This window comes from Pimephales promelas, chromosome 3 (genome assembly GCF_988280905.1).
Source record: "Pimephales promelas chromosome 3, fPimPro1.hap1.1, whole genome shotgun sequence".
NCBI lineage: Eukaryota > Metazoa > Chordata > Actinopteri > Cypriniformes > Leuciscidae > Pimephales > Pimephales promelas.
Window position 1 is genome coordinate 39,072,186 of NC_142771.1, and position 20,078 is coordinate 39,092,263.

Genomic DNA, 20,078 nt, shown 5'->3' on the forward strand with positions numbered 1-20,078 from the left:
ATAAGTGTAAAGTATAAATCATTGATGTTGGTTAGACAAAACTGTGTCTTAAAATGACTGTGAAAAGTGGGAAGTCAGATAAAGCAGACAGCTATGAAGTAAATAAAGTGTCGCTAACGTGTTTTAACACACTGTTAGCCACATATCCACGCTGCTGACATGATTTAGCACATATAAACATGTTCAGCATTTGGCTATACTGTTGCTAGCATGTTTCCAGCATGTTTTAGTTTGTTGCTAGCATGTTTTTAACCAGTTGCTAACATGCAAGCTACCATGTTTTTTTCAAATGTTCAACATTTTTTAAGTTGTTAGCTTGCTTCGTTTTGATTTAAGTTGTTTTAGCATGTTGCTAGCATGGTTACATAGATACAGTCCCAGACAGCAAACTGACATTGAATCAACGTGGAAACGACGTCTCTCATGACATTGAAACAACGTTGATTTGCTCATCGAATTAACGTTGAACCAACGTCAGACGCGGCATTCTTCAAAGCTAAATGAAATCGAAAATTGGTTTGCTTTCATAACGTTGAAACAACGCGTTGATTTCAAGTTGATTTTCCGTTAGTTTTGAAAGAATGACGCATCTGACGTTGGATCAACGTTAATTCGATGAGCAAAACAATGTCAGATCAACGTTGTTTCAATGTCATATTTCCACGTTGATTCAATGTCAGTTTGCTATCTGGGGTGTTGGGGAAGCTACTTTGAAACTGTAGTTTGACAAGCTACAAGCTACTCGTACGTTAAAGTAGTTAAACTACAGTCAAGTTACCCTTTTGGAAAAGTAGCTAGCTACACTACAAGTTACTATCAAAAAGTAGCTAGCTACGTTGAAACTACTTTTGCTTTTTGAACAACATATTATAAATATGATAATACATATTATTATTATAACATGCTATAAATTATATATTATAAATAACTGAATAAGTGTCTGATGAATGTTTTAATTAAAATATTTAGTGTTTAAAACAATGCAATACAATTATGATTTCATAGAGTATTGTTTTATTACACACAACACTCAAATATCGCAGACTGTTTGTCAAAAGTGCAAAATTGCAACAAATAGCCTACAACATTGCAAGAACAAAATATACATTTTCTCAAAAATACCGATTGAACTTGGACAAATAAGGCCATGGGTAATTAACTTTAGTTGTTTCTCCATCATCCAAATCTGCCGTCACCTCTGGCTCCATCATAATCATAATATGGGTGTGTCACTGTCAATCCACTTCTTTACGTCAGTGAACCGTTAGCCGCAAGGCGCGTGATTAAACAACAGGTGGCGGTAATGGCAACTACTACTATCTCTCATTAGAGTATTAGTAGACTGTCTGCTTAATATCTGCCAATAGTGATGCTCCTCCAACAGACGTCAACAGCATGTCAACTTTTTATGACCCTAACACATACCAGTCTATGTGGAGTGCTGTCAAGTGTTGTCAAGGCTGGATCCGGCACACTAGAGGGTTTTTTTTCACTAGAGGTCTGTGATGTGGACAGAGTCCTCAGGCTGGACCTAACATGAATATATGATGCTGATGCAGAATTCATATCTATTGACTTTGATTTTGAAGTTGCACAACTATTTTGATTGTACTGTAACATGCTTCATCATTTTTTTCAGATTTTTTTTTAACCTTATGTATTCTATTGAATTTTTTCAATATGCAAGTGTTGAAAATGTGGACATTCAGTAATACTTGTAGTACATACAGTATACTAATAACCTTGCTACTGTAAGTTGTGATTACTATACTTTTTTGGTAACACTTTAGAATACGGTTCCTTCGTTAATGAATAACTACACAAGAACTAATAAGTAACACAATATTAACAATCTAGTAATTATTATTAACTAACAAGAAACTCTGATTAACGAACTAGTAAGTAATAGCGCACAGACGAAAGTGGTAGTTCACTATTAAGTAATCAATAACTACTATTTTTTCAATACTTCCCAGAGAACTACTGAAAAAGTTTATTAACAATCTAGTAACTACTATTAACTAAAATAAACTCTTATTAACAAATTAGTAAGTAATAGCTCACAGATGAAAGTGTTACTAGATACTTCTGTGGGAATTACTAATTATTTGGATCCGTATTATAAAGTGAAGATCATTGGAACTAACTAGTAATTACTCAAGTGTTACTACATGATCTAGTCATGATTTGTGCAAACGTTTGAGTTTTTTGGTGAACTTTAGTCACTTTTAGAAAATGTCTTTAGTAATACTTAAAGTAATTACTATTTAGTTCCAAATGATCTTCACTTTATAATACGAATCCAAATAATTAGTAATTCCCCCAGAAGTATCTAGTAACACTTTCATCTGTGAGCTATTACTTACTAATTCGTTAATAAGAATTTATTTTAGTTAATAGTAGTTACTAGATTGTTAATAAACTTTTTCAGTAGTTCTCTGGGAAGTATTGAAAAAATAGTAGTTATTGATTACTTAATAGTGAACTACCACTTTTGTCTGTGCGCTATTACTTACTAGTTCGTTAATCAGAGTTTCTTGTTAGTTAATAATAGTTACTAGATTGTTAATATTGTGTTACTCATTAGTTCTTGTGTAGTTATTCATTAACGAAGGAACCGTATTCTAAAGTGTTACCACTTTTTTTATATAATTGCAAAATTTGTTTACTGCATTACTATATACTAAATGCGTGCTTTGGATGCTGTGATCTTAATTTTTTTTCATCATATGTAGTGTTATTTTGGCTCACTGTGTGAAGATCTGAGATGATTTGATTTTGAGCACAGATGCAATGGTTTTGAGGCAATTGTTTGATTTTGCCAGACGATTCAGGTGTTCTCTTATCCTGACTTCATCATACTCATATTCTAGTGAGGATATGAGTCTGAAACTGCTTCATAGGGCTTTGATTATGAGGCGTGTCTTAACTGAACCAGGAAAAAAATTGGATAGTTGGTAGACCTACAACCAATCAGAGCAATGCAGTAAGGCAACTACTTTGCATTTCACAATTGTCAACTACAGAACTTATTTATTTTAGAAGTAAAATAGCGAGTGTTGCTTCTTTTACTTGGTCCTCCATGAGAAACCACAACGACCACAGGCTTTTCATTACATCCCATCTTCTGAGTGACAATCGGAGCCAGCTGAAGTTACACTTTTGCCGAATCATGTAGGAAGGACGGCAAAAATATATTTCCGATCGACAAATGCCTTGATTGCAGTTCTCTGTTTGTCTATTAAAATGAATGCGCTGTCGATTTATTTTAAAACAGACGCGACAGCGGAATCTATACATCTCAATTCTCCAGCTGCAGTCATCTCTGAGGGAAATCAGTTAAAGCGCTCTTTGATAACGTGATGATTACATCCTTGCAGATCATCTGTCCATCATCTTATAAAGCCCACCCTGGCAATTTGATTGGCGCAAACTTTTCTTGTCTGATCATAATTACTCCTCAATGGATCGAATCCAGACCGAACTTCCCAACCAAAAAATGTTGTGGGCGGAGTTAAGGCTGGCATCCAGGCTAGTGTTCTCTCAATATAGTTTGAAAATTTGGTCTTGTGTTTTAGGTTTTGAGTAAGTTGGTAATGGTTTCGAGAGCTGATGACACTGTATTTGCTGTACAGGTGTGGCTGGTGTGGTTACACATGGTCTGTGTTTGTGAATCTGGTTGTATGTGTTGTGGCAGATTTCCAGTCCCAATTCAAATCATCAAAGTTTGGTTCAGATCTTGAAGAAATTGCTCAGAGTCGAGGTCTTGGGTCACAGAAAAGCAACTTTATTGAGCGGTTCAACAAAGTGAGATGTTGGCCAGTCATCTGATCTTACAATGGTCTGCACTCATTTCTTATACCTTGTGGTACCCAATTAACGCTCAAATTGTTATCTTTTCTCTCTTTGCTCCTCCTTATTACTCCTCCCAGATTAAAAACACCTGTATCATCGTTTTATTTTTAATTGGGACAACCTTCTTTGCTCATGCGTATCTTTTCTTTTAAAAAAAATGGACATCTGTATTAGTATCTTTTTACACAATGGGCTCCTTGTTTTAGTATGCTTTTCTTGTTACATTGTACACAATCTGTTTCTCTCCCAGTGCCTCCCAACACCTGCATCTGTGCTACAAGTGTTTTTTGGGTACTTTTCCACTCTCTCATCCCTGTCCTCATGTGCCCTATGACCTAGTTTTTTTCTGTTTGGCACAGACTTACATGCACGCTTCTTTCACATGTACATAGGACAATCAGAATTTTCCAACACAAGTAATGCCAAATTCTCTAAAACACCTTTGGAGACGGCTTATGGTAAAGAAATGAACATTTAATTCACGAGCAACAGCTCTGGTGGCCATTCCTGCAGTCAGCATGCCAATTGCACGCTCCCTCAAAACTTGCGACATCTGTGGCATTGTGCTGTGTGATAAAAATGCACATTTTAGAGAGGCCTTTTATTGTGGCTAGCCTAAGGCACACCTGTGCAATAATTATGCTGTCTAATCAGCATCTTGATATGCCACACCTGTGAGGTCGATGGATTATCTCGGCAAAGGAGAAGTGCTCACTAACACAGATTCAGGCCACGTTTACACAAAGCCGGGTATTTAGCAAAACGAATATTTTCCCCCTCTCCGTTTTCAAAAATAACATCGTTCACACACCCGCATGAATACGCCATCGAGCGCTATCATAACTATGTCAAACCGAAGGATAAAGCCATGCAAGCCAACCAGAATCCTAAAGAGAGAACCTAAAATGCCGTTTCTCCCAGTTCACACGGCAACACATAATCGGCGTTTTCAGAAATCTCCACTTTGCCCGGAGTTTTTGGAAATAATAATTTTCAGTGATAAAAACGGCATTTTCGTGTAAATGAGAGAGCAAAACGCTGAGAAATATCTGCGTTTTCCCATCGTATAAACGGGGCCTTAGACAGATTTGTGAACAATATTTGAGTGTACATTGAAAAAGTCTTAATCTTTGAGTTCAGCTCATGAAAAATGGGGCAAAAAAGTGTTGCATTTATAATTTTGTTCAGTATGCAGAGATGAGTATTTTGGTAAATATGTGCACTATATTAAATATTTATTAGATTTTGACTTATATCATTAGAATATTGCAACTTTGTTATTATAGCTTATAATAACATTATTTATTGTTATATATATATATATATATATATATATATATATATATATATATATATATGAGTTGTCATTTTTAACCTTTAATGATAGTGCCAGCTGACAGGGCTCTGTGAATGTTTACAGGAAAAACATGAAAAATTAACATGCCAACAAAATTAACATCTCCTGTACCTAATATTTATACAAATGAATCGATATTGAATCAAGATCAGAATCAAATCACAATATTTGAATTGAAATCGTGAAATTTAGCCTACCAGTCATTGTCCTGCTTAAAGTTCACAGTTTTTTTTGGACAGAATGTTCAAAATATCGTATGTTCATGGGCATACAAATGTTCTTATTGTACTATTGAGACAATAACAAGTTTGCAGTAATGCAAAGATGTCATTATGTAATTTTGTAAAAAAAATATCCTTTTAATTTAAAAACACTGCATTTAGTTGTTGTTGCTAGGTTGAGTTGAGAAATATACATTTTAGCATTATCACTAATCTGTGTGTGCATTTTCCTTGAGAACCAAGTAAGTTGACTCATGAAACCATTTGTTTATTATAAAGAAATCGCAAAATTGACCGCAATAATCGCAATATGACAATTTCTTGTTAGGTAATAGTAATAGCGTGGTACTCATTTGTTCCTGTGTAGTTATTCAATAATGAAGGAAAAGTATTTTAAAATGTTACCCTGAAGAACTTGTCTGGTACTTAATAAGAAACTTGAATAGTAAATCAGTATGCTTTTTCAAGCCAACCTAAATACACACAGGTCATTTGTGTCTTTAATTTGATGCACAGACAAATACATATTAAAGCTGCATGAAACATTTAGCGGTGTTCAAGCAGTTAAGGCCTTTAAGGCCTTTAATCACAAAAGTTTTATGTAGCAAGCATTTAACCACTGACATCATAGATGGAATAGACCATGTTATAGCATGATTTATCTTGATACACCACATTTCAGTGTGATTTTTATTATTTACCATGTTCCACTATGATTTACCATGAATCTAGCTTGATTTACCATAGTTTCGTGCTTGAACACCTAACAAGAAATGAGACCTTTTTGATGGTTATAGCGCCACCTATGGTCCGATCTCCATTAAACTTTCCATGCTTCCTGACCATGTTAGGATATATATTCTCATCAATTTTTATGAAGTTCCGAGTTTTCCTTCAGGATTTACAGGCTTTTGGGGGAATTTTGTCACGCCCTTTTTCTAAATAAACCTGTTATAGCAAACCAAATGGCAACTTTTTTCCAATAATTATTGATCTAGAGACTCCAGAGAATTGTTCTAGAGTGTTCTGGTTCTGATTGGGCAAAAAAACAGGGACTATAGTTCGCAAATTTGACATATTCGTAAATATTTAATGAGCGATTTGATTGACGGCAATGGTTCTAGAGGCAGAGTTGTTCAGCGTGAGGAGTTCTATCAAATGATATGCATTTTGTGGGGATGTGCGCAACACCACGTGTTTACAGAAGGCGTAAAACTCGTTACCGCCAATTAGTGGCCGATTTCTTTCAAAATTCTTACAGACCTCTTTGGCCATGAATCCAACATGCCCATCGAGTTTCATTCCGATCGGTCTCCGTTAACCTTGTCTCATTGGCCAATGGCAGCCATGTTTTTTGAGATACGCCAATGTCCTCATACACATACATGGGGCCTTGGACCAAGACACTGCATACCAATTGTCAAGTATATCGGACTTACGTTTTTTTTTTTTTTTTAATGTTGTAGCGCCACCATGTGGGACTTACGGTCTATGAGTTATGGCCAGTTTCACACTTTTGGTTGCTATAGCGCCCCCTATGAGCCAATCAAGCTCATAATCTCCATACAAGTCTCCAGCCCTTACGGTTTTGGCTGCGCGATGCGTTTTACGGCAGAATAATAATAATAAAAACCCTTACAAATACAATAGGTTTTCAGCACTTCGTTCTTGAACACCTAATTATGAAGTAATAGAGAAAATTATAGACTTCTGAGAATGTGGGGAGGGTTTGTTATGCTAAAACACTACGAGGCCATTTCTTTTTTTTTTTTTTTTAAGTGTCATTTGTAGTATATCAACATTCTAAAAAATGCATGTTACGCACAAATATTTCAGAGGTGTCAGTCTGTCTGCATCTCAAAGGAGGCCATGCAACTATTTCATACATTTGCACCATGCCCAAACAATGCTTCTGAAATGGACACAAACAAACAAAATAAATCTTGGAAAAGAGCTTCATAAATCATTCTGAAATACCGTGAAATATTTGAGAGCCGCATTACTCATCTACGGTACATCTAGTGACATTCATCCAATAAACCATCCAGAAGAAGATAGAAGTCCATTCTAATTATCCGTAAATGAACTGATTTCCCCTTAAAGCTAAAAAAAATACACTATTGTCTTTCTACACACATCGCATCTGTGAGGTGAGCTGTATAGAATTTTGGAAAGAGCTGTTTGGTAACATATCCATTCATCTCAATGGCATTCAATAAAGTGCAATATGAAAAAAGCTGCCATCTTTGCTTACAGACACTAAATTCTGTTTTTTAGCCATGTGACTAAATAATAACTAGCTGTTCTGATTAATACAGGCTTCTGAGTCTTTCAAAACTCTGACATTATTGTTTAAAAACAAACTAATGAACCGCAATTATACATTTCAACCAGATACATGCCAAGACTAGCGTGTAGACGGGTGAATGACAGGTAGAAATAAGAATAATTCAAGAGAAAGAAAGCGAGCAGCAAAATGCAGCTACAGGCTGCTGCCGGTTAGTGCGGATCCATTAAACCTGTCCGTGACTCGCCATCAATTAAACATTAAGGGGAAAGACTGTGTACTTTGCATGTATTCACATTCAGTGAGACGTCTTATGTGTTGGGAATATTCATCAATGCAGAGAAATGACAGCTCAACAATACCTTCATTTTATCCAAAAATATTCCAGTTGATGCAGTTTATAACAGTATAACAATCTACTTTGTAAAACCTATATCAGTTTTCACTGTAATCTCCCAATAATGTCATTTCACAATAATATTTCGTTTGAACGCGCAGGCTAGTACAGCACATTCACTAGCCCACAGTTTTGTCACCTTAAAGAGTGTGATGCATTGTAGTGTGATAGAAGATCAGTTAAATATACAGGCTAAACCATTCAGCGCCTTATAGGTCAGTGGTAACTTTGTAATTGATAGAAGTTAATAGGTAACCATGTAGAGATGATAAAAATAGTGTTGTATGATCAGATTTTCTTGACCTGGTAAGAACTGCAATTTGGACTAACTGTAGCTTGTTTATTGAGGATGCAGGACAACCAGATAGTAATGCAATACAGTAATCTAGTCTAGTGGTCATGAATGCATTAACTAGCTTTTCTGTTAAACAGATGACATTTTCTGTGGCTTAGCAATGTTTCTGAGGTGGAAAAGACTGTTTTTTTAACATATGAAGTATGATTTTAGACAGACTGTTGTTGTTGTCTAATATAACTCCCGGGTCTTTATTTGTAGAGGATGAACAGGACATCCTTCTAAATGCAAATTGTATTCAAAGAGATTCAGGTTTTTGGTCCAATAAGTCATATCTCAGTGTTATCCGAATTTTTTTGGAAGAAAAGTACTTGTCATCAAATATTTTCACTCTGTCAACTTGGATGCAATTTAATTTGGTCATGATGTGATATATTGCTGAGTATCATAGGCATAATAGTGGAAACTAAGTCCACGTTTTCTTATAATATTACCAAGTGTCGGTATGAAACAGTATATTGAAAATAGCAGAGGGCCTAACACAGATCCTTGTGGCACTCCATAATTCACTCATTATAGTAGACGTTTCCCCAAATACACAAAAAATAGCAACGATCTAATCTAAACAGAACTGGATGTTTTTAGTCTCTCTTATGTAGGTTTATTTTACAAGCTAATTAGTTGATAAGTGAATTCGGATGTCTTTTAGTCAAGGGCAAATGCTTTCAACCTTGTATGGAGACTTGAAATAAAGGTTGTATCCAAATCCTAAAGATCCTTTGATCATGTTTTAATTTAAAAGCCCTAATGTGTTCTCTTTCATCTGCCTTGTATCTCCTATATCATACGTTCATTCATGAGTGAAATAGATCCCTTAAAAATGACAAACAAACAAACAAACAAGCAAAAATTACAAAAATAAACCAACGTTTGGTACACATCTCTGAAATGGTAATTTAAAAAGGTTATATTATATATATATATATATATATATATATATATATATATATATATATAAGGTATATATATTATACTATGTAGATATGTATCCTTAATAGTAACGTGCCAAACCAAACTGACCCAATTGCAAGGTGAATTGTAAGAGATGTGAACGTTTGGGTGGAATTAATTAGTTTAGGCTAGCAAGTTAGTTACTCAAATTAATTGTTTTGCACTTGGGCTTTATGGAAGTTTATTCTTTTTTTAATCTCGATATGTAGCTTTTTTTTGCCAGTAAAATTGATTTTCATTACATTACAGTTCATATGTCCCACTGATAAAAAATGGCTTATTTTAGCTTTGATTGCTTTATAATTCTGTAGAAATAGTAGCATGAGAAATTTTTCATTCTGAACATAGCCTCTCTTCCCTCTTTCAGATCCTGGTGCATGTGGGCTTTCTGACAGAGGAATCCGGTGATGTGTTCAGTCCAAAAGTGCTGAAAGGTGGGCCGCTTGGAGAGATGGTCCAATGGGCAGACATCCTCACCACTCTACATGTTCTGGGACATAACCTGAAGATTTCACTCTCAGTCAAAGAACTGCAGGGGTGAGTCATGTGAGAATGCTGCTCAGTCTCCAGAAGTTACCTCATTCATATGCATAAGCTAACCCGTAGCCTTGGTACTATTTATTATTTGACAACCTGTGCAGATGCACTTCAGTTGCAGTGTTTTGATGGTGACATTGAGACCTGCACAGATAAATAAACGATTACTTACACCTACATGCCAACTAACTCTCATTAGTTAAGTATTAATAGATTTTTAGGGGTAGGTTTAGGGTTGGTTGGAAAAGTTGGCGTACTTTCAAATTTCTTGTTGTCAGATGAGTGTCTGTTGGAGAAGCATCACTATAAAGAGTAAGCAGATTTTAAGCAGACAGTCTACTAATACTCCAATGACAGATGACATGTAGTTGCAAAGTTACTTATAGTTTGTAGAATGTCTAAAGTGGACCATCAAAATTATAAAACGTAAGGGTTAACTGCCAAACTGAAGCAAACACTGATCTCCATAATGGTGACATAAAATTGTGATTTTTTTTACCTTTAGCATCAGGTGTCTTCAATGTTGGTCAATCATCTCTCAATTAATCACTTAATTATCTCATTAACTTTAACACTGCTTCAGTGTTAATTTAACACTCTCGAATGTGGAGTCATATAAACTAGTTAATTAAAAAGACTAGTTTAAAAAAAGAGTTAATTAACACTGGAGTTACCAGCTTGAATCCACTCAACTCGCCTTTGTTGGGTTTTTCACTGTGTAAAAGTTGTATTTGTACCTGTTTTCGGGTACTTTTTTTGTATCACCTCCGGTGAGGTTCTGATCAAGCTGCGGCGATACTAAAATGTGAGGTGAAAACAATGCAGACTGCTGATTGGTCTGAGCATTGTCTCCAGCATAACCCCACCCTTTAGGAAATAGTTTGGCCAGAGATAGTTATTAAACTTACTACTATTATTATGGCAACTTGGAAATATACGCAGTGGTCAAACGAGGAGGGGCAGACTTTCCTTGGTTTGGTTGCCGAAGAGAGAATCCAGCGAGAGCTTGATAGGGCAACGAGGAATGAAAGGCGTCGCTATGACGACCGGGTACTGTTTGTGGCGGTACTGTCTGCAATGGAATACGGAGCGAAAGGCGAGCCGAGTCAAGGCGAGTCGAGCTTCTACTGGTAATAGAAAAGTGCCATACGAGTGTATTTCAGCGCTATAGACAGCTCCCTCCATCACACACAGAGCAATCTGGCAGTGTTTGCTCGAGTTTAACGAGAAATATGTCTGGGAGATTTTAAATCTCTTCATTTATATTTGCCTTGGATGCTCTAGGATTATTAGAGCTGAAAAGAAGTGACACCTGCTTGAATGTGTGCAAGTAATCAGTCAGACTTTGTCAAATAGTTGATAAGAAAGCTGTGAGTGTATGCAGTAAACGTGTACACATGTAAACAAGCTCACAACTGAAAAAAAAAGGTTCTGGTGATGGCTTTGATAAATCGCTGGAAGAAAAAAAAAGGTAATGTCGAACATTGAACTTTACTGTCTCTGGATGATCCTAGTGAATTTAAATTAGCCGGAAAACTGAAGCATCATGACAGTTGTTTCTGTCACGTTTCATGCTGGACAACAACTAGTTTGACCTTCTCCTTGGCATAGGTGTATTATTTATTTATTTTTCTTTTGATGTAACATACAGATGTGAAACTACATGAAATGCATTGCCCAACACCCATGCATTGTTATTTTGTTCTGTGGACTATTGGTTAATGTGAAAAGCCACATTGTTCCATTAGAAAAAAAAACAATTATGACTATTTGAATTATTAGGGGTGTAACAGTACACAGAAGTACACACCTCGGTTTGGGGGTCAGAGTTCGATACATTTACATGCACGTGCTAACGGAAAAAATAGAACCAAACTAAAACACAGAAGTAAACATTACTGTTACACATACGTCACATGGTGCAAAATGTGTTAACATTTTAAGAGGAGGAACACATGCTTGTTTATATGATTTGAAAGAGCTACAGCAGGGGGGAAGATATATGGACATTAATTTAGCTTATTTATAAGCTTTAAATGTATCGGTATTTCATATATCTGTGACTCTTTAAAATGATATTCAGCAATAATTCTGTAATCAGGGCTTCTGAAGAATATAGTTATCATATGGTGCATTAAAACATTTTGAACTGCTTGACTCAGACACAAACAGACATCAATAATCTGCATATGAATCTCAACAATGGTGACAATCAAAGGTTTCATATCGCAATGCATTCTGGGTTCTAGGATAGTATAAAACTCCCAGCATGCAACAATAAACATTTTTGGGTCACCATTGTGCCTGTGAGAGTAGAGTAGAGCATTAGAGCCTGTGCTTCAGTCCAGGAGTAGATCTAGAAACATTGAAGATATGCACTGAGTTGCTTTATTTAACAAGCGGTGATTGTGTAGTTGCTGATCCAGTGGTATTTTTTTATGTATAAGTATTTTGTGTGTGTGTGTTATCAAATGAAATAAGTTCAAATTATTATTTTTTTTCACATTATTAGTGTATTACAAATTTTAGTTGATACATTTAAATGAGAGTTGGCTAATTTAAGGCAATCAGTTTCTGCAAGTGAAATTAGTTAACTTGAGTTTTAATTTAGTGCAGTTTTACAGTAACTTACTGTAGATTACAGTAAAGAACTGTACAATTAACAGTAACTCACTGGCAACAGTGTTGCCAGAATTTTATTTAAAAAATCCTGGTAAGGTCTAACATTGCACACCAACACATTTAAGCAAAGTGGATTAAGACAGTCATGAACTAAATATGATTTCAATGGCAAAAAAAAAAAACAGTACTAAAATTCATTAGTTACTTATTTTCTGCACCATCAGTCACACGTACATTCGATATTCCTGTTCTTTTCACCGGGTCATTGAATCAGTGATTTTTTGAGTCAAGAACAGTTTCAATTGTATCAGTCCAATTTGAGAATAAATTGCTATGTGTTATACTGTATGTGAACCATTTCAGCAGGTTCACTGGAAAGAGTCTATTCGTTCAAGACATCGCTATCCTATCTCATAATAGGGTGGCGATATATTTAGGTCGAAATAACAAGGAACGCCATGTTTATCGGAATGTAGCGGAGTAGAAAATACGATATTATGCTTTGGAATAACATTTTACGAAATAAAACAGCACTGACAACACAGATACTTGAAAAATGTACTCGAGAACAGTAATGAAGTAGAACGCCCACCACTGTTGTCACGATACGTTGGATCCAAGATTAAAAATGAATAAAAAATCCAATGGTGTAAAATGGTGCATGTCATTCCAAGACGTGAACATTTTCGTGTGATCATTGACAGGGCTTCGTAGGGTCAAAGTGGAAATTGTTTAAATGCCATGTTGCCTGAAAACATGACGCTGGAGGTAATGTTGTAATTGATGGTTTGCTCTACAGTTGAATGCATCGAACCATCTTGATGCGGATCATGCGAAAGGCCTTCACACAAGTGTCTGCCATTCTCAGTGCAACAGACAGTTCCATCAATCCTTTGAAAGATTTGCCATCCTCACTTCACCTCCTAAAGTTCAGCGTTTGGTTTTTGCCAATCTCGCTAACTGTCAAACCTGAAACGTGTGAAAATTGCCTTCAGTTACAGTTTTTGTTGAACTTGAAGACATTCTTCTTTAATCTGTTTTGTCAGAGCATGTGAGGCTGCTGGAGTTTCTGCTCCTGCTGATCCGAATCTCTGTCAGACTTCAATGTGCTGCTTTGAAGTCGGATGAAAAGCAATTTCAATAGTCTTTTCATGAGGAGGAAAAAAATAAGTCCTTTATTGTAATCTGATGTGTCTATAAACTGGCCATTGAAATCACAAAACATCTATAGTATGTGAGAGCCAAAACTTACGCGCTTTACAAAGTCTTTACATTCTAGTTGAGTCATTTTAAGAAACTGCATGTATTTCTCTGTTGCTCAAGACATTTCTCTGCTCAGATTCACTCGATTGAGTTATTATTAGTATTATTTAAATAAATGGTTCCTCATATCTTGGATTTACTTAGCTGGGACCTGAGCCATATACAGTAGGAACCAAAATATCACAGGCTGCGTTCCAAAACCCAGTAAGCCTTCTGAGGCAGCATCCTAACGAAAATAGACCTTCACAAGACTCATAAGTGATTTCAAAAGAGTTTATTATGCAATGCGATGCCAAATACCCTTTTAACTAATATCAGGTCACTCGACGACCATACTGTATGTATGATGACTATTTTGGGCATGCGAGAACAATTCATATCTCAAAAACAAAACATGTTGCCAAACTTACAAACTAATATAATAAAGTAAAATATACTTTAATATTATTTCTATTAAAACTTGTCATGCATGTAAATATATTTGTAATGATTTTATAATTTAGTACATTTAAAATATATGTATTAATTAAATATTAATATATATATATATATATATATATATATATATATATATATTATTTTTAGGTAAATTAAGCATGGTTTTATTTCTTTTTTCTGTACTGAATAAATTCTAAATAGGGCAATTATCTCGCTTTTTCTCGAGTATGATAATGTGACAAATGATATGTGAAATTCGGCCTCGACACTTGTCTAGAACATCACCTCTCTATTTGTCTCAATGGAATATTTCAGAAAAGTCCAGCATGTCCTGATTCTAGCCACATGACTTCTGTCTCTCTGAAATGATCAAGCACACAGACACACACTCAACTTCTCTGATGAGTCTCACCAAGGCAACATGCTCTGATTGGCTTCGGCTCTTGACTGCTCAGCCCTTGTCTCTTCTCTGTAGGGAACAGACAGATGCCTGTTCTCCAGCTGTTGCAGAGGTTTTTGATTCTCTCTCCTCCACAGCAGCTGCTGTCCCTCTATTCTCATCTTTATTCCTGCTGGCTGAATGCTGTCCGTGTCACAGCAGAGCACAGATTCACAGCAAATGCATGAGACTCTGATGATTCCTGTCAAAAGCCCAGCACACACTACAAGAAAGAAGCTTGTCACCCTTTCATGTTTTAAAATGTCACGTAGCGGCCCGTTTCAGCACAGGTCAATTCTCACCACAGTTAGCAAAATGTAATATTAAAAAGTGTGGAAACCTGTGGAATGAGATTATATTAGTTTCGTTATATTATAATTGGTTGAAATGATTTAAGTGTTAACGTTCACAAATGCATGCTGCAATTCATAATTGTGCACACAAAATGCATATACACTTATATACGTAAAGCTCCCAATCCTGTACATTACGTGAATAAGTCATTTACTGTTAATTATTTTTATGCCCAAATAAATTCAGAGCTGTTTTCATTTGTACTCTACTTCTGAAAATATGGAAATGTGCATTTAAAGATATTTAGGTCACACTTTAGATTGGAGAACACATGTCCACTATTAAAGGGTTAATTCAGCCAAAAAATGTTAAAATATTCTTATTGTACCTTTAACTACAACTTTTGGCTCCCTAAACTCCTAATTACTTCTTATTGATAGTAAGTAAGGTAGTTTTTAAGTTTAGGTATTGGTTCAGATTCAGGGGTTAGTCTCCCCAAACTAAAGTTAAAGGGTTAGTTCACCCAAAAATGAAAATTCTGTCAGTATTTACTCACCCTCATGTTGTTCCAACCCCGTAAGACCTTCGTTCATCTTCGGAACACAAATTAAGATATTTAAGATATTAAGATCGCTCCTGCATACAGTCCATAGGCTTCTTGAGGGACTGGCTCTTGCTGTCCCCGAAAAGTCATTAAAGACATCGTTAAAATAGTCCAAGTGACTACAGGGGCTCAATCTTAAGTTTATCAAACGACGAGAACACTTTTGTGCGCAAAAACAACAACAAAAATAACGACTTTATTTCAACTATTCGTTTATTTCTCCCTCTGCGCGAGTCAGGGTACTAGTTTAATAGCGTAAGCTTCTGTTATTGTACGTCACACGCATCACACACATGACCAGTGTCGGCCAATAGTGAGCCTACGTGTGACGTAGCTCTACGCTATCACACTACGTTAACTGACTACAGGCCCATGGAGAAGGAAGTGATAGTTGAAATAAAGTCGTTATTTTTGTTGTTTTTTTGCGCACAAAAGTGTTCTCGTCGTTTGATAAACTTAAGATTGAGCCCCTGTAGTCACTTGGACTATTTTAACTATGTCTTTAATGACTTTTCGGGGACAGCAAGAGCCAGTCCATCAAGAAGCCTATGGACTGTATGCAGGAGCGATCTTAATATCTTAAATATCTTAATTTGTGTCCCGAATATGAACGAAGGTCTTACGGGGTTGGAACAACATGAGGGTGAGTAAATACTGACAGAATTTTCATTTTTGGGTGAACTAACCCTGAGCCACTGTAGTCACTCAGACTATTTTAACAATGTCTTTCATAGCTTTTGGGCCGGCCAGTTTCGATCCCTTAAGAAGCCATATTTAATCAAAAATATCTTAATTTGTGTTCCAAAGATGAACGAAAGTCTTACGGGGTTGGAACAACATGAGGGTGAGTAAATACTGACAGAATTTTCATTTTTGGGTGAACTAACCCTTTAAGTGTTGTAGAATATGTTCATAAAGAATAAGGCATTCATATGTGCTTTATAAGTACTAATTAACAGCTAATATCTTAGTAATATGCATGCTAATTAGCAACTTGATAGTAAGAACTGGTCCCCAAACTGAAGTGTTAGCCATTTTTTATAAGTAAGTGTTAAATAAGAGTGACAATTCCCAGATATGCCAACCCGATCTCACGAGAATTCGTATGAATTTTACAAGGTGGCTAATTCGTAACAATTCGCACGACCTCACTCGTACGAATTAGTACGTGTTTGCTAAATCGTACATATTTTACGAATTGGCCAATTCGTATAAATTCGTACGAATGACCTACCCCTGACCCCGCCCCTAAACTTACCCATCATGTGGGTTTGGACAAATCGTATAAATTCGTACGAATGAGGTCGTATTTCAATTAGTACGAATTAGCCACTTTTTAATCACTTTTACGAATTCGTACGAATTGGTCGTGAGATAGCTTAGGATATACAGTGATCATTGACACACTGACAGTAAGGGTGGATAGTGTTTGAGATGGCAAGTTTATCAGTCCACCTCTCTTTCCGCAATTTCCGCAATTGTGAATTGTTTCTAGATATTCAAAGGTGTCTGCGATTAACTGAAAGCTTGCTGTTCTTTCAGCATCGTGTGAGAGCACCATGCTTGCAAACACTTGTGACCTATGTGTGGTATAAAGAATTTGGAGTACCTGTCAAAAAGAAAAGGTCACATGGCATCATGAATAATTATAAGACAGTGCCTTCACATAGGACAAGGCAGTGCAGCCTCATGAATAATCATGAGACACTGCTGACATGGGCAAGGACACAATGTATACATTTGATTTAGCCGCTGTTCATTTCAAACCCAGAAGACAAGAAATGCACCCCGTTTGATCAATTTTCATAATCTCTGGCCAGTTGAGCTTTTCCGGTAACACTTCCTTTTACAGTACAGTACTTACAGTACACTTACAGTGTACTTACCTAAAAAGTACTGGCTAATATAAGGTAAGTACATGGAACAGGGGTAGGTTCAGGGTTAGTACTAGTTATTACCCAGTAATTGTAGTTACTAAAATAAGTACATAGTATTTACATGGGTAACTGGACTGTAAAAGGAAGCGTTACCAATAGTATGACAGCACCACATCGACTCACTAACCTGCAACAATACAGTGGCTATAAATGTGAATGCCCAGCCCGGTTTCATCCAAAGGCATCATAAACTGACGCTTTTGACATTTCGTCTACATCCAACGCGCCTTTAGCGTCAACATGAGACGCAGATATCTATGGGCCAGATGGCGCCTCCTAGTAGTCTAACCCTAACCCCACCCTTGACCTAAACTTACCCATAACCGAACGAAGCTCTGTGCGTGTTATATTGACGCTAAAGGGTGCCATGTGCAGTGGATTTAGACGAAATGTCAAAAGCGTCACTTTATGACACCCTAGGATGAGAATGCGTTGGAATGGCCCATTAAATGTTTAATGGCACTGTGTTATAGACATATTTTTGTGAATGACATGGAGTCCCGGGCATCAGCGGAGAACAGGTTCTGTTAGAGGGAGGACAGAAAAGCTTGCAGACACAGTTTGTCACACAAGCCGTCAAATGCCAGAGGTGAGAAAAGAGGCAAAGACAGATGTCACGTCCAGCATCAGTATAAACTAGAGAGAAACAAAATTAATATTAATGCAGTGTTAATGTTATCTATTACATTTAATTCTATTACATTTAATTCTGACTCACACTAGGGTCTGTCTGATCTTTATTCCTGTTAGCACTCTTCCTTCTGTCACACTGAAGGGAAAATGAGCCAGTGGAAGGCATAAATGGGGTCTCTGCCGTGAGGGGACAGCAGTTTAAAAACTGTCATTCACTACACTTTGAATTAGAGAAGCATATGTCTGCACTGCGGCATCATCAGTTGTGCATTTCAAATCACCACTGTTTTTCACTGTGAGGAATGTTAATGATGTGCATAATTTAAAGCAATGGTTCAGCAGGAAATACAAATTCTGTCATCATTTGCTCAACCTAATGCCACTCCGAACTGGCATGACTTTCTGTCTTCTGCAGAATCAAATATACCCCCCCCCCCTCCAGATATAGCAAAAGTTTTTTAGGATCAGTACGTTTCTGAAAGAAGTCTCTTATACTCACCGAGGCTACATGTATCTACCTTCTAAAAAGATCCTCCGCCATTTACTATAGTGTAAAAGAAGAAACTCCACTTACTGTGTCCAATTTTATGCTCTCCAGACTTTTGTCCAAGAATGGATTAGCCATTTGCGTAAGTCAGAGCAATCTTTTATTTGCTACGGGGCTGCAACCGGTGGGCTGCCACCGCCAAGCAAACAATGTCGCATTGAGTGAGGGATGCCATTGCACTAGCCTACGAGGCGCACGGTCAAGCTTGGCCTCTAGGAGTTTGGGTTCATTCCTCCAAGGGGGTTGTATCCTTTGGGGCTTTGGCAAGTGGTGCCCCCTTGGAACAAGTATGTCATGCCCAACGCATTCTCACTCCAAGGCGTCACCTTTGACCATGCTTCAATATTTGAAGCTTTAGGCGCCCTTTAGCTTCAGTTAGATGACGCCGTAGGATCGGGTCATGTAACTGACGCTAAAGGGCGCCTAAAGCGTCAGTTAGATGACGCGGGTAGGTTTAGGTCTGGGGTAGGGGTAGGGTTATGCTACGTTCACACCGGACGCGAATCGTGCGTCAAATTCGCGCCTAATGAGTCTAGTTTGACGCTTGACCACTTTGTGTTAATTTGCGTGTCAAGAGTGAAAATGACGCGCGTAAAAACAAAAGTTTGAAGCGAAATTTACGCGTGTGACGCGAATCCGTTGGCGGCCATTGTTTTTATGTCGACCGAGCATTCATCAAGAGAGTCACCGCAGTGTATTTACTCTGGAGAGCAGAACAGTGGAGTGGGGATCATCGCCGCCATATATTTGTGTCCTCTAGACCCTTCTGAGATGAACCGTTTGGCTAGTTTCACCATTTGCTCGCTCCAGGAGCTGCGCTGGATGACGGCCGCTGTCAGCGGTACTTCCGCCTGTCACGCGCCCAGTTTGATGACCTGTTGTCTCGCATCGGAGCGAGGATCACCCTCGCCCTCATCCATCTAATCTAGCTGTCATTTATTTTTGTTTTGATGATAAATAGAGCCAGCTTCCAAAAGTTATTAACTTGTCCTGTGATTTTTTTTTCTCTCTCACGCCCAGACACGAACTTATGAACATATGTTGATTGTCTTTACATCATAATACTATTTCATATAATCTAGATATGGAATGAATAACATTCAATACAAAATGAACATGTCTCGTATATAGAAATAATGTTTTAAGTGATAAAACATTTGCTTTGTTGTGCATAATCCCACCATGCATTTAGTCATATTACAAAATAATTTATTGATGCATCCAGACACTTCACCACGTGAGCGAGCAGCTAGGCTCCTGATTGGTTAACGCGGCGCGAATTCACGCCAAAGTTCAGATTTTTCAACTCGGGCGGCAGACGCGAATTCGCGTCAAACACGT

At 37.1% G+C, this 20,078-nt stretch overlaps 1 protein-coding gene across 2 annotated transcripts in view; it reads left to right on the forward strand.

The window, feature by feature from the left end:
* Positions 1–20,078, forward strand: part of mgat5b (alpha-1,6-mannosylglycoprotein 6-beta-N-acetylglucosaminyltransferase B) — a 166,411-nt gene that overhangs the window by 91,259 nt on the left and 55,074 nt on the right. For both annotated transcript variants that reach the window (XM_089128869.1, XM_089128868.1), the window contains exon 8: positions 9,791–9,960. In XM_089128869.1, the coding sequence (XP_088984995.1) occupies positions 9,791–9,960 (170 nt within the window). The remainder of the gene's footprint in view (positions 1–9,790; positions 9,961–20,078) is intronic.